We start from the raw sequence: 14,960 nt of genomic DNA, 5'->3' as shown, positions 1-14,960 counted from the left end.
AAATTCAAATATTTGGACCAATGAAATGTTAGGTAATCAATGCCATCGAACGGTGAAAATAAAAACTACGTTAAGAATTCACTTCCACATGTCCGCTTGCATCACCCTAACCTATAATTTTTAAAAGAAAAAGCCGATTTTGTTTTAAACAATCTGGTTCATTTTTAAAAGAGAAAATTCTTTTTTGAAAAAATAAGAGGAAATAGTTTATAAAACATGTCTTTGAAACTTGTTGCGAAGTCCAGTGAACCACCTTTAGGTAATTATTAAAAATTTCTAATTTTCTATAATTTTTGTTTAAAAATATATTTTCCCTGAATTATTCTTTTAAATAATTTAATTTTTTGTCACAATTTTCTTGATTTGTCTCATTTTTTTTCAATTAGAAAAAAGATTAGAATTTAGATATGAAAAAAAAAACAAACAATTTTTCAGGTGCATTGATAGTTAGTGAGATTGTTTCTTTGGAAAAGAATATTAAAATTCCTGTAATTTGGACGGATGATTGGAAAGAATCTGGAAATGTACAATTATTTGATAAGGAAGGACGTTTAGTTGGCGAAACTGATAATGATGTGGCTCGTTTTTTAGCGAGGACCGTAGATTTTAATTTATATGGTAAGAAATTTATAAATAGATCTTTATTTTTAGATATGTAGATTTACTTTTGCTTTGAAAGATATTTATGGTTTGTAATTTTCGAAATAATTTATATTTACTGTTTAAATTGGAATAATAATAATCAATAGAATTCGTTAGTAGATTTTTCCGTTTGTCAAATTTATTTGTATTTGTTTACGTTTGGAAAATTCTAATTTTTGTCTGTTATCAAACGTCACGATTATATTAAACTCATATAAAAATTAGTCTTTCTTGTTTTTGTTTACTTTTTTTTGTTGTTGAAATTTTCAAGATTTATAATTTTTTTCTTTTAAATTAACGGAGAAAATAATTCAATTCAATAAATAAATTATATATAAATTCAATAATTATATTTAAAATATTATATTCAATTGATATAATTAATAATGATATGATGATGATGATAATAATTTTTAAAAAAATGAAATCAATTTTAGGAAATGATGATCCCTTGGATAGAACAGAAGTAGATCATTGGCTTTCATTTGCAATTGGACCACTTCGTGGGGCTCAATCATTAACCGAGTCTCTCGATTATTTGGATCGTATATTAATGCCCAGAACATGGTTGGCTGCAAAACGATTGACAATTGCTGATATTTGTGTTTTCTCTGCACTCTCAACTGAAGGGGAATTAGTTTCTGATGGAAAATATCCAAATATCACAAGATGGTATAAACAAATTAATTCTCTTTCTGCAACTAAATCAGCAATGGAGATGGTTTTGAAAAATAGAAAAACTATCGACAAAAAAGTCAATAAACCGCGGGGAAAACAAGTTGATAAGGAAAATAAAGGACAACAAAATTCTAACGCAAGAAAACAGGAAGGCAAATTTATTGAACTTCCTGGCGCTGAAATGGGAAAAGTAATTGCTTTTTTTTCCTCTTAAAATTTTACTAAAATAATTTTTTCGTTTATTAAATTAAATTAAATAAAAATAATTTTTTTCAGGTTGTAGTTCGATTTCCACCTGAAGCTAGTGGATATTTACATATTGGACACGCAAAAGCAGCACTTTTAAATCAATATTACGCTGATGCATTTAAGGGACAATTAATAATGAGATTTGACGATACAAATCCAGCAAAAGAAAATGTTGAATTTGAAAAAGCAATACTTGAAGATTTAAAAATGCTTCAAATAAAACCAGATCGTTTTACACATTCATCGGATTATTTTGATCTTATGTTGAAATATTGTGATCAATTGTTGAAAGAAAATAAGGCATTCGTTGATGATACTCCAGCTCAAGAAATGAAGGATCAACGAGAACAAAAATTACCATCGGTTAATAGAGATAATTGTAAGTGTTTTTTTTTTGAATTAAAAATTACAAATTCGTTTGTTTAATTTTATTTTTCTTTTAGCGGTTGAGAAGAATTTGAAATTGTGGGAAGAAATGAAAAAAGGTACAACTAGAGGATTTGAATGTTGTGTAAGAGCAAAAATTGATTATCAATCTCCAAATGGTTGTCTAAGGGATCCAACAATCTACAGATGTAAATTGGAATCACATCCACGTACCGGCACTAAATACAAGTAATTTTTAATTATTTAATTTTCAATTTAATTAGTTAATAGTTAATTAGTAATAAATGTGTATTATTTTACTAGGGTTTATCCAACTTATGATTTTGCTTGTCCAATTGTTGATGCTGTTGAAAATGTCACACATACATTACGCACAACTGAATATCACGATCGTGATGATCAATTTTATTGGTTTATCGAGGCTTTGGGTTTAAATCGTCCTCATATTTGGTCATACTCACGGCTAAATATGACAAATACAGTTCTTTCAAAAAGAAAATTAACTTGGTTTGTCGCTGAGGGTTTAGTGGATGGCTGGGACGATCCACGATTTCCAACAGTTCGTGGCGTTCTTCGACGTGGAATGACAGTCGATGGATTGAAACAATTTATCATTGCACAAGGAAGTTCGAAATCAGTTGTATTTATGGAGTGGGACAAAATATGGTCCTTCAATAAAAAAGTTCTCGATCCTTTAGTAGTGAGGTAATAAAAACCTTTTTTTTTATCAATTATCAAAATTCTCCTTCAATTTTTGTATTTTCGAATTTATTTACGAATTAATTTACGATTTTTATAGATACACTGCTTTGAATGCTAATGAACTTGTTAAAGTGACGGTGAATGATGCTAAAAATGATTGGATAACTGTTCAAAATCATCCAAAGGATCCGTCAATTGGTACTAAACAAGTTCGTGTCAGTCCAAATGTTCTTATTGAAAAAATTGACGCCGAAACATTGGTGGAAGGACAAAATGCGACATTTATCAATTGGGGTAATTTATTAATAAAAAAAGTGAAAAAAGAAAATGGAACCATTGTGAGCGTTGAAGCAGCACTCAATTTGGATAATAAAGATTTTAAAAATACAGTGAAACTCACTTGGATTGCGGAAGATTCTATTAAAAATAGAGATCAATCCGATTCAAGTTTGGTGCCATGTTACGCTGTTTATTTCGATCATATCATCAGTAAACCAGTTCTAGGAAAAGATGAAGATTTTAAAAATTATATTGCCAAGGATACCAGGGTAAAAAGAACAAAAAAAAAAAATTATAATTTTAAATAATATAAATTTATTATATATTTGTTATTTTATTAAATAAAATTTGTAAATTTTAGAAAGAAGTTGAGATGATGGGAGAAACGGAAATGAAGAGGATAAAGAAAGGGGAGATTATTCAAATTCAAAGAAAAGGATTTTTCCGCTGTGATGTTCCATATTCGCCAATTAATGCTCATTCATCTCGAGAGCAACCTTTAATTTTATTCCACGTTCCCGATGGACATTCGTCATCTCCGATTAATCAAGCTCCAAGTAATTCAACTGCAAAAAATACTCAACCTGCCAAGCCAAAGGTAAATTTTTCATAAATATTTAGTAAACTTTTATTAGTATTTTATTTATTTATAAAATTTTCTACAAATTCAAAATTATTATAATTAAATTAAAGAGTATTTTCTCTAAATTTTAGTAAACTAAATAGTAAAATTAATTTACGGGTAATGCTCTTTAATAATTTTTTAATAATTACTGTATGTAATTTTTAAAAAAATCTTTAATTTAATTTTGCATAAAAAATGGTTTTTAAATTATTTCTTAAACTCACAAAAAACTAGAGAAGTTATAAATTTGGAGAAAGTTTTATTGACAATTAACTAATTCGTTATTAAAAAATCAATGACGGAAAAAATTTTTAGCTTAATATAATTTAAAGAATTTAATAATGTCCAATACAAATGTGCTGACTACATCTATATTCAGTTATGTTCTATATTTTCTCCAAGTAGTTTATCCCCACTATTTTTCCAAAGAGAAGGGATCTTAAGCCGTTGCCGTATAACAATATGTGTATATAATCGTCGATTTCAGTTACCAGCACAAGTATTATTATTATAGCTCACTTGAATTTAGAAAACGTGTTCCCTCACGTCAGTCAAATTCGATTTTCTTTCCATATGTTAATAAAAGTTTAAATTAAAAAATGTTCTAATAATTAAAAATAGTTGAGTATTATTAGAAGCAGATTTACAATTTAAAAAAAAATAGTTTTCATAAAATATAGTTCTTTTATAATAGTTTTATTTTGTGAGGTTAAAAAACGTGAATTTCAAGTGATTATAATTAATTTATTTTTCAATTTTTGGAATTTGTTACCTAATTTTGGAAATTTATCAATTATTTCTCTATTTTTTTCAGTTATTAATTGTGAAGTTTTTTCTCATAAAAGTGAATTTTGTATTTTATTTTGAAATTGAATATTTTTTTTCAGAATGACGATCTGGTTGCCAAGCAAAATGAAAAGATCGTCAATCAAGGAAATAAAGTACGCGATTTGAAATTGGCGAAAGCCGATAAGACGACAATTGACGCCGAAGTAAAAATACTTTTGAGCTTAAAAGAAGAATATAAAACACTCACGGGAATTGTTTGGAAACCTGGTGCGCCCGTTAAAGCACAAGAATCTTCAGTATTAAAAATGCCGAGTTCAAATATCAATGATTTATTCGCTCAAATACAGCAACAAGAGAATAAAATCGACGAGGAAGCAAAGAGACTCTCATTATTGAAAGAACAATATAAAAAAGCAACCGGACAAGATTGGAAATCAGGAGCAATTAAAAACGAAACCAATTCCGCGCAATCAATTTCCAATGAAATAGCAAAACAAGGAGACAAAGTGAGAGAATTAAAAATCCAAAAGGCGGATAAGGGAAAAATTGATCAAGAAGTGAAAGAGCTTTTGAGACTGAAAACTGAGTACGAAACAGTGACGGGAGAAAAATGGAAACCAACTGCGATTCCTGCGGTGAAAATAGTTGAGAAAAATTCCTCTGATTCTATTTCCAATGAAATAGCAAAGCAGGGAGATAAAGTGCGAGAATTAAAATCCCAAAAGGCGGATAAGGGAAAAATTGATCAAGAAGTGAAAGAGCTTTTGAGACTGAAAACTGAATACGAAACGGTAACGGGAGAAAAATGGAAACCACCAACAGACACAAATTCAAAGGTGAAAATAGTTGAGAAAAAATCCCCTGATTCTATTTCCAATGAAATAGCAAAGCAGGGAGATAAAGTGCGAGAATTAAAATCCCAAAAGGCAGACAAGGGAAAAATTGATCAAGAAGTAAAAGAGCTTTTGAGACTAAAAACTGAGTACGAAACGGTAACGGGAGAAAAATGGAAACCGGGTGCGATTCCTGCTGTGAAAATAGTTGAGAAAAATTCCGCCGATTCTATTTCTAATGAAATAGCAAATCAGGGAGATAAAGTGCGAGAATTAAAAACCCAAAAAGCAGACAAGGGGAAAATTGATCAAGAAGTGAAAGAACTTTTGAGACTAAAAGCTGAGTATGAAACGGTAACGGGAGAAAAATGGAAACCACCAACAGACACAAATTCAAAGGTGAATGAAATTTCCAATAAAATCACACAACAAGGCGACAATGTAAGACAATTGAAAGCAAATAAAGCAGAAAAGAATCAAATTGATCAGGAAGTGAAGATTCTTATTGAATTGAAAAACGAATACAAAGCCGTGGCTGGTCACGAATGGAAACCATTGTCCGCTTCAATTGAGAAAAAAGATAAAAAGCAAGAGAATCCACAAAAATCAAAAGCCATGAAATCGAATGAAAAGCAACAAAAGAAATTGGAAAAAGATGATAAGGCAAAGGAGGATATAACAAAAACGGGAACACGATTGGGACTTGAGGCAAAGAAAAATGAAAATCTTCCCGATTGGTATTCACAGGTAATTACAAAAAGTGAAATGATTGAATATTACAATGTTTCTGGTTGTTATGTTCTTCGTCCATGGAGTTTTTCAATTTGGGAGGTAATTAAAAATTATATTGATGGTGAAATTAAAAAATTGGGCGTTGAAAATTGTTATTTTCCAATATTTGTAAGTCAAGCGGCATTAGAGAGAGAAAAAACGCATATCGCTGATTTTGCACCGGAAGTTGCTTGGGTGACAAAAAGTGGAAATTCAGAACTTGCTGAGCCAATTGCAATTCGTCCAACATCAGAAACTGTTATGTATCCTGCTTATGCAAAATGGCTCGCATCTCACAGGGATTTACCACTTAAACTTAATCAATGGAATAATGTTGTGGTTCGTATTTTATTTATTCATTTCAATATTAATTTAAATATTTTAATTATTTATTAGATGATTAATTATTTAATAATGTAATTTTTTTTTAGAGATGGGAATTTAAACATCCTCAACCATTTTTGCGTACAAGAGAATTCCTTTGGCAAGAGGGACACACTGCCTTTGCAACAAAAGCTGAAGCTGATGAGGAAGTAATGCAAATTTTGAATATTTACGCAAGTGTCTATGAGGATTTATTGGCAATTCCAGTAGTGAGAGGTCGTAAAACTGAAAAGGAAAAATTCGCTGGCGGTGATTATACAACGACAGTTGAGGCTTTTATTTCCGCTAGCGGAAGGGCTATTCAAGGTGCAACAAGTCATCATCTTGGACAAAACTTTTCTAAAATGTTTGATATTCAAGTCGAGGGTGCTGAGGAAGGTGGGGAAAAAACTTTTGTATACCAAAACTCATGGGGCTTAACTACTCGTACAATTGGAGTCATGGTTATGGTACGTAGAATTTAAAAAAAAAAAAATTAATTTTCGAGTTATTTACATTTTTTTTTAATTATTAAATTATCATTTGAAAGAATATAATTTTCGAATAATTTCAAACAATTAGTATTCTTTATAATAATTTATAAATTTATTTATTTTACTTTTTTAAACAATTAAAATTTAAAAAATATATTTTTGATTTGTTTTTATTTAAATAATTTAATTATCTATAAATTAATGTTGATTTAATTACACACTTTGAATAATATCTCAGGTTCACGCTGATGACAAGGGACTCGTTTTACCTCCACGTGTTGCTTGTATTCAAGCCGTTATTGTACCATGTGGAATAACAGCATCGACCTCGCAAGAACAACGAAAGAATCTTCTTGCTGAATGTGAAAAATTGGAGCAGGAATTAAAAAAGACTGGCAACTTGAGAATAAAAGGCGACTACAAAGACAATGTCAGTCCAGGATGGAAATTTAATCATTGGGAATTGAAAGGTGTTCCATTAAGAATTGAATTGGGTCCCAAGGATTTAGAAAAGAAACAAGTTACTCTTGTTAGAAGGGACACTGCCGAAAGATTTACTAAATCCAGAACTGATATTTCATTGGCTGTTAGTAATTTACTTGAGGAAATACATGTTGGTCTCTTTAACAAGTAAGCAGCATTTTTTAAATTTCAATTTCAATTTTTTTTTTAATTTTAATTTAATTTAAATCTTTTCTTTTTTCAAAAAAAAGTGTGTCCTTGATACAAAAATAACTTAATACTTTAATTGATTAGTCGAATTAAACAATAAATTGTTTATTTTTTTTTATTAGAGCAAAGGAAGAATTGACGACTCATGTAAAGCAGTCGCATGAATGGACCGATTTTTGCACTAATCTTGATAAGAAGAATTTAATTCTTGCACCTTTCTGTGGAGATATTTCCTGTGAAGATAATATAAAAACAGACAGTGTCAGGTAATGTTTTCAATTTTATTGACATTTTTTTTCATCATTTAGTACTTATTCAAAATAATTTAATAATAATAATAAAAATAGTTAATTTAGTTTAATTAATAATTAATTTATTTTACAATAAAAATCATATGAAATAATAAATAAGATTTAAAAATTTATAATTAATATTTGTTTATAGAGAGGACACAAGTGATGAACCTGGTGCACCTTCCATGGGAGCAAAGAGTCTTTGTATTCCCTTCGATCAACCTAAAAATGACATAAACAAAATGAAATGCATTCACAAAAGTTGTCAAAACAAACCTAAATATTATACTCTCTTTGGACGCAGTTATTAATGAAATTTTTATTTATATATAAATTTTTAAATTATTATTTTGTGCGATAGTAGAAGTTCGTTTGACACCTACTTTAATATTTTATTTGTAAAAAAAAAGTCAAATTAAAGACTTAATAATATTTAATATTGTCCCGTCATTTTATTACCAATTAAATCCATTAGTAGTTAATTATATTTTTGATTTATTATTTTATTATATTTATTTGATAAATAAAGTCTTTAAATGTGAAAATCCGTACAAAAATTCTTAATTTTAATTATTATTATTTTATTATTAATTCATAGCTAATAATAATAGTAGTAGTTAATTAATTTAATAATTAATTTTTTAAAATAAAATTTTCAATATTCGCGCGTTTTACGTCGACCAATCAGATAACGGGACTATTTTCCTGCTTGAAAATTACTGCGCCTGCGCGAAGTAAGCAACAGGGCCTCCATGTGTAGTTGCATGGAATAGTGTAAATAAGTGCAAATCTTTTAATTTCAAGTGTATTATTTCCAGTATTTAAGAAGAATTTCAACAAAGGTATAAAATATTTCTATTTTTAATCAATTAGTACTTAATAATTGACATTAATAATTGTAAAATGTTTTGAACTAAGTTTCTTAAGTTGAACCCGGCGATTATAAGGTTATTCGTCACATTGCATTGTTTTGCTATTTTTGTTCTTTTGTTTTATGCAAATATTTTGTTACTTTCCTCGTAATTGTTGATAAAAAATAGTAAGAAACAATAAAATACTGTTTCTTATGTTACAAAGCTTTGTTATAGTTTGGAAATATTATTTTTACAATTATTTTATTTTCGACTTATTATTTTATATTTATTTGATAAATAAGGCCTTTAAATACAAAAATCCGTAAATTATTAAAAATTCTCAATTTTTATTATTAATAATTTGATAATTAATTTTTTTTTATTAATATTATCTTAAATTCTAGAAGAAAAAATAAATACCCATTTTCAATATTCGCGCGTTTTACATCAACCAATCAGATAACGTGGCTGTTTTCTTGTCCGAAAGTTACTGCGCCTGCGCGAATTGGCAACAGGGCCTCCATGTGTAGTTGCATGGAATTGTGTAGTTTAACGTAAATGAGTGCAAATTTCTTAATTTCAAGTGTATTATTTCCAGTAATTAAGCAGAATTTCAACAAAGGTATAAAATATTTCCATTCTTAATCTATTGGTACTTAATAATTGACATGAATAATTGTAAAATACTTTGAATTAAGTTTCTAAAGTTCGACCCGGCGAATGTAGGGTTATTCGTCACATTGCATTGTTTTGCTATTTTTGTTTTATGAAAATATTTTGTTTCTTTCCTCGTAATTGTTGATAAAAAATAGTAAGAAACAATAAAATACTGTTTCTTATGTTACAAAGCATTGTTATAGTTTGGAAATATTATTTTTTGGTTTGATAAAAATAATTTTATTTATTGCATTTTTTCTAATGGAAAGTTTCACTGGAAATTTATCATTTTTAAAGATGGCGGCAGTTATAAATTGCAATTTGCAAATAATAATATTTTGATTTTAGAAAATTATTATTAGAGGTTATTATCAGTCACGTTATAGTATAGTAATTTAACAAACTTGAATATTTTATACTTTTATTTTTTTTAATCGAATTAATTTTTAATTACGTAATAAAAGAGTATAAAAAATTAAAATATAAAGTGTGTATTTTTTTATAAAATTTTTTTTGTTTAGTTTTTACACGGAAGATAAGATTTATTTCAACGATGTCTGAAATTCTTGATCAAATTCCGGATGTTGACATTGATGCCAATGGAGTTTTTAAATACATCTTAATAAATGTGACAGATAAAAAAAGCAAGTCTACAAAGCCAATTGTTCGAGGTTACGCTAGAGCTCCTTATCACGGTGAGTTTTTACCTTTTTCTATATATAATTATTTTATTATTTTATTTTTCTATATTTAAAAAAAACTTTAAGAAATTTGAAATTTATATCCTAAATCCGTGAATCAATGAGAAATTTCAAATTTTTTCCAATTTGAATTTAATAAAAATTTACCCCCATAATCTGTGAATCAATGAGGAATTTCAAATTTTTTCCAATTTGAATTTAATAAAAATTTACCCCCATTATAATTTTATTTAATATGCAATGAAAGTACAGTGAAAAATTTTTTTGGAAATTTTTTCCGAAAAATGAATAGCACGTAACCCCATTGACTGGAATTTTTCCAAAGAAATAATTGAATTTTTCTCCGACCTATTTGGGAAATTTTCCCTAATAATCAATCGTATTTTTTTCCATATATATTTTCCCTCATAATAATTCGGAATTTTTTCCGAATCAATAGGCAATTATTTTCTAATAATAAATTAAATATTTTATTTTTGAGTAAAATTGAAAGGAATATAAAATACATTTAAATTGATCTTTATTTATATTATAATTACATCGCTTATGTATCGTAGGCATTAACAAAAATTAATTGGTAATTACAATTGCTTAATATTTATATCATTCTTCCGCATTGAAACCACAAATTGAACATTCTTTCAGTTTTGAATGAAGTGTGATATTTTTCTTTTAATTGATCGCAAAGAAAAAAAAAATTACAAAACATTTTGTAAAAAAAAAAAGTAAAAGTTTACAAAAAACATGTTTTAAATTAATTGAACTTTATCTCGAAAATGATTAGAAATTCTTTTTTTACTTGTCAATTGTAAAATATTTTTTTTCCATTTAATTCTGTTTATCTTACACTATCTTCATTAACCAGTAAACTGACATTGATTTCCTTGAGAGCGTATTAATATTATATTCAAAATGTTACTTTTTTTTTTTATTAAATTAATAAACAAAATTAGTTTAAATTTTATTTTATTTATTAAATTCAAAATAAAATTATAATTTACGTAAAATGAAAATTATGAAAAATTTTTTAAAATTTGCAAAAAATTAAAAATAATTAGAAAAAAATGAAATCTTAAGAATAATGAAAAGAAAATTATTAATAATTGTTTATTATAACGAATAATTAAAATTAAATTAATACTAAGAAATAGAAATAAAATTTAAAAAAAAATATATTTTCAACAAATAAAATAAGAGAAATAAAATTGGATTAAAATAAAGAATTAATAAAAATTCAAAAGGCTAACGAAATTTCAAATTTTTAATTAATCTAATTGTAAAAATAATTAAAAAGCAACAAAAACTAGAATCTATTTATTGTTAATTTTTTAAATAATTGAACAGACGATTATAAAAGTTAGATTTATAATTTTATTTTTTAACTTTTTAAAAATTTAAAAATTTTTTAAATTATTATTTTAATTATTAATTTTCCGTTCGAAATCAGGTAATCTATTCAATTTATGGTAGTAAAATTTGAGTATATAAATTATACGCTCCAATTTCGTGGCTCAAAAGAAAGTTTTGGCCTTTTTTTTTTTTGTATATTTTTTTTTAATTTGACTATTTACAAAGTGCACGCTATAAACGGCGAGTTATGAGACAGGAAGTACACACATGGGTACATAAGTTGCAAACTACTTTTTTTTTTTTTTTCATCGTTCATCAAGGAAAAATATAATTCTGATTTCACAAACTTTGAGAATGGCAGTCCGATTCATATACATTTTAGTTTGAAAAAGTTTAGTTTTGCAAACCTCATTTTGATATTACTATTTACAAGTTTAGTTACTGTTTTCGAAAAAGTATATATTCAGACTATTTTCAATTTCGAGAAACTGTCACTGTTTTTTTTTTTTTTTTTTTTTTTTTTCTTCTTTCAAATATAATTTAGAAATTTCGCAAAAACTCATTTAAAAGCTCTTCAATATTATATTTGAAGTCATAGTTTTCAATATTAAAAAAAAAAGATTTTTGAATGAAATTTATTTTACTGAGAGTTTTTAAAAGCTAAAAAAAGTTTCGAAAATTTAAATATTATTTTGACAATTGAACAAAATAAAAAAATTTTGTTTGAATAATTTTTTATTAATTTTTTTTTTTAATTTTTATAGCCAAGAGTATTTAAGTATTAATTGACAATTCTCTAAAATGTTGTTGTAAATACCTTCGATATTTACAAAATTTATCTTATTAATAAGTAAAAATGATTGAATTTAAAAAAAAGACGACAAAAATTGTAAATATTTTTCGTCTCATTAGAGTTAGATTTTAGAAAAATAATTCCCTTTAAACATTGTAGATTTTTTTTTTCTCTTTGATATTCCTTAAAAAAGGTATTTTTATGTGTTAGACGGAAAAAAAAATGTTTTTGGTTGAGATAATCCGATTACTTGACTTGAATTAAATATATATTTATTTGAATCAAATAAATTTTTATTTAAATCAAATAAACTGTATTCGAATTTAAATTTTTCTGTATTGAATGAAATTATACTATTTAATTGACACAAATAATAATTAATTGTTAAAAATAAATATTTAATAAAATTAAGCCAAGTAATCGATTATTTGAATCAAATAAAATTTTTTTTTCATTATTGTTTTTCGATTTGAATGAGTTGATGTTTCACTTTCTTTAATTCTTTCTCAATATCTCCACCATTCTGTTTTGATAGAATATTGTAGAAGTCGAATTCAAATAGAGTCACTTTTATTCCAGTCGAGAGATTGACGTTATTGGATTACAGATGGCATATTAGCTCAAGATTTACTCAATTTTCAGAAATTTCCTGTCTCCTCTCAAAGTTTTTTTCGAAATAATTATTTCACTTTTGGTTGTAAAATGTTCATCCGGGATTTTTGGAAATTTTTTTTTTTTCAACCAGGGCTGTCGTGAATTATTAAAATAATTAAATTATTTTATTTACTAAAGGTATAAAATTTTTTTGCATTTAAAATTAAATAGATTTTTTTAAAAAACAAGTATAAAATTTTTTTTTTGATATGATTTTAAAAAATTTTTTAAATTTATTAAATAAAATCTATTTATTGATATGTAATTTTTTTATGCCAAATATTATTTTTTTGTGCCTTTATTTTCTCTAAGATGCGAATAACTAATTTTATTATTTTTAAGCTAAAAAGTAAATATACTTTTTTTTAAAACAATTTAAATAAAAAATTTTATCTACAAAAAGCTTTGATTATTTTTATTTTTTATCGTGATTTTGCAGCCCTGGTATAAAAACTACGACATTCACTCAATTTTGATAAGAAATAAGAATTTTAATACAGGCGGAGGGGATCTATGTTCTTGTCTATCAATCACTTTCTTAAAAAATCACAGAATCAGCAGTCATCAATTCGATGTGAAAGCGGTCGCGAAAAAACCTTCGATGCTCTCCTCGATTCAATTTAAAAACACAATTTTTTTTTCGTTTTTCGTCTCTTTGTTTTATTTCTGTATTAACATTTTTTTTTATTATTTATTTTATTGAAAAAAACTATGCATTCTTCTCAAAAATTTATTCTACATGGTGGCCACTTTTTAGGAAAAAAAAAACAGAAGAAAGCAGGTTTTTTTTTGGAATTTTAACCCCACTTTTCTCAAAATCCTGACGTGCTAGGCAATTTTGGAACACGGGATCGTGTTCAGCGGACAAAAGTTCATTGGAAACGACTGCGATATCGAAAATAACAAAAAAAAATTTTTTGGGTTTTTTTTTTTTTGAAAAAAGTGGGGGTAAAGACTTCAAAAAAACGTGTTTTTTAAGATTTTTTATTATTTGAAATTGAAAATAAAAATATTTTATTATTTTTCTCTCTTTAACCTGTTAGAGAGTTCTATGAGGTCTTCTATTAAAGCTTGAATCGTACAGTTTGAGATCCACAAGCGCAAGACCAAAAAAATTTTGAAAAAAGTGGGGATAGAGACTCAAAAAATTTTTTTTGTTTATTTTCGACATCGGATTCGTTTTCAAAGTACTTTTTTCCGCTGAACACGATTACGGGTCCCAAATTTGCTTACCACGTAAGTATTTTGAGTACAGTGGGGGGTAAGGACCCCCAAAAACGTGTTTTTCGGAGTTCAGCCCCCTTTTCTCAAAATTCTTACACCTTAGGCAATTTTGAAAACTGATTTAGTGTGCAGCGGACAAAAATACATTAAAAAAGCACTGCGTTATCAAAAATAAAAAAAATTGTGAGTAATGGTTACCAAGTTAAAGATACTTTGATTATTTTGACAAACAAAAATGAGGGAATTTTTTAAAACTGTTTTTAGTGGCCATTCTGTTCAATTTTGCACTTACTATATCCTTTTGATTCTTTCACATTGTTTGAACTCGATTTCTTTTTGTCTATTTACAAAATGAATATTGACATTTCTCAATATTATTCTTCAAGAGTAATTTAAGCGTGATGATTTTGTTGTGTTTTTGTGTTAGTGGATTTCCTTTTACAAAATGGAAAATTCATCGTGTCACTACGAGGCTCTCCTGAAACAGCACCAGGCTCTTTGTATGTTGAATCCTTCTTTACAGTTTTTGTTGTTGGAGTTCTTTAAGTTCTTGGTGTTTTCCTCGCTATTATCCTTGATCGCAATGCGGGTCTCGTCTGTGAGGACCCCTTCCTCTTCTCAGGTACTTTTTGACTCGTCGTAGTGCTTTATCAAATCCATTTCAGCCATTCTCTCTTCTTTCGTTTTTGCTATGGTTGCTGCCTCTTTTTTTTCACAAGAGAACAATTCTTTATTGTGACAAATTGGCTCCTCATCACTTGGCTTTGAATGCTCTTCAATTTTTCCTAAAGTTCTTGAGGTATCGCGTATTGGCGATGGACTATTCATTGTCTCTAAATTTGGTTCACTGTGTATAAGTGTGAATGGAACTTTAACTGATATTCCACCACCGATTAATTCGTCGATCGGTGATATCATCAGTTTTACCTATAATTGAAAAAAAGCTAATT

At 27.0% G+C, this 14,960-nt stretch overlaps 3 protein-coding genes across 7 annotated transcripts in view; 2 read left to right on the top strand and 1 right to left on the bottom strand.

Annotated features, from left to right (window-relative positions):
* The first annotated feature begins 83 nt into the window (after positions 1–83).
* LOC127276728 (bifunctional glutamate/proline--tRNA ligase) lies at positions 84–8,214 on the top strand. 2 transcript variants are annotated; one of them, XM_051297360.1, is made up of 13 exons: positions 84–259; positions 436–618; positions 1,080–1,510; positions 1,597–1,948; positions 2,013–2,184; positions 2,260–2,661; positions 2,756–3,206; positions 3,299–3,535; positions 4,450–6,294; positions 6,387–6,788; positions 7,051–7,442; positions 7,607–7,750; positions 7,929–8,214. In XM_051297360.1, exons 1-13 carry the CDS (start codon positions 217–219, stop codon positions 8,086–8,088), a joined length of 5,214 nt encoding a protein of 1,737 aa, XP_051153317.1. In that variant the 5' UTR covers positions 84–216; the 3' UTR covers positions 8,089–8,214. The 2 variants fall into 2 exon arrangements, with proteins under 2 accessions (XP_051153317.1, XP_051153318.1); XM_051297361.1 differs by lacking the exons at positions 84–259; positions 436–618; positions 1,080–1,510; ... (3 more) ...; positions 2,756–3,206; positions 3,299–3,535 and adding an exon at positions 4,072–4,182.
* A 290-nt stretch (positions 8,215–8,504) lies between these two features.
* LOC127276748 (14 kDa phosphohistidine phosphatase-like) overlaps positions 8,505–14,960 on the top strand; it is an 82,225-nt gene continuing 75,769 nt past the window's right edge. Inside the window, exons 1-2 of one of the 2 annotated variants that reach the window (XM_051297388.1) lie at positions 8,505–8,619; positions 9,810–9,983. In XM_051297388.1, coding sequence (XP_051153345.1) covers positions 9,842–9,983 — 142 coding nt within the window. In that variant the 5' untranslated portion in view covers positions 8,505–8,619; positions 9,810–9,841. Of the gene's footprint in view, positions 8,620–9,112; positions 9,254–9,809; positions 9,984–14,960 lie in introns of those variants that run through there. The other variant, XM_051297387.1, reaches the window with a different exon arrangement.
* Positions 12,691–14,960, bottom strand: part of LOC127276745 (arrestin, lateral eye-like) — a 59,310-nt gene continuing 57,040 nt past the window's right edge. For all 3 annotated transcript variants that reach the window (XM_051297382.1, XM_051297383.1, XM_051297384.1), the window contains exon 10: positions 12,691–14,937. In XM_051297382.1, the coding sequence (XP_051153339.1) occupies positions 14,629–14,937 (309 nt within the window). In that variant the 3' untranslated portion in view covers positions 12,691–14,628. The remainder of the gene's footprint in view (positions 14,938–14,960) is intronic.

Source organism: Leptopilina boulardi, unplaced genomic scaffold (genome assembly GCF_019393585.1).
Source record: "Leptopilina boulardi isolate dan_hultmark-lab unplaced genomic scaffold, ZJU_Lbou_2.1 LbouV2_151, whole genome shotgun sequence".
Classification (NCBI taxonomy): Eukaryota; Metazoa; Arthropoda; class Insecta; order Hymenoptera; family Figitidae; genus Leptopilina; species Leptopilina boulardi.
Note: the sequence above shows the minus strand (reverse complement) of the source record. Positions and strands in the feature narration are given on the sequence as shown.

What these genes read in the sequence shown, in the direction of transcription:
- LOC127276728 (XM_051297360.1), top strand. Translation starts at nt 217, where the DNA reads ATGTCTTTGAAACTTGTTGCGAAGTCCAGTGAACCACCTTTAG. An exon ending in CTCGATCCTTTAGTAGTGAG is followed by an intron (nt 2,662 to 2,755) that starts GTAATAAAAACC and finishes CGATTTTTATAG; the next exon opens with ATACACTGCTTTGAATGCTA. An exon ending in CTCAACCTGCCAAGCCAAAG is followed by an intron (nt 3,536 to 4,449) that starts GTAAATTTTTCA and finishes ATTTTTTTTCAG; the next exon opens with AATGACGATCTGGTTGCCAA.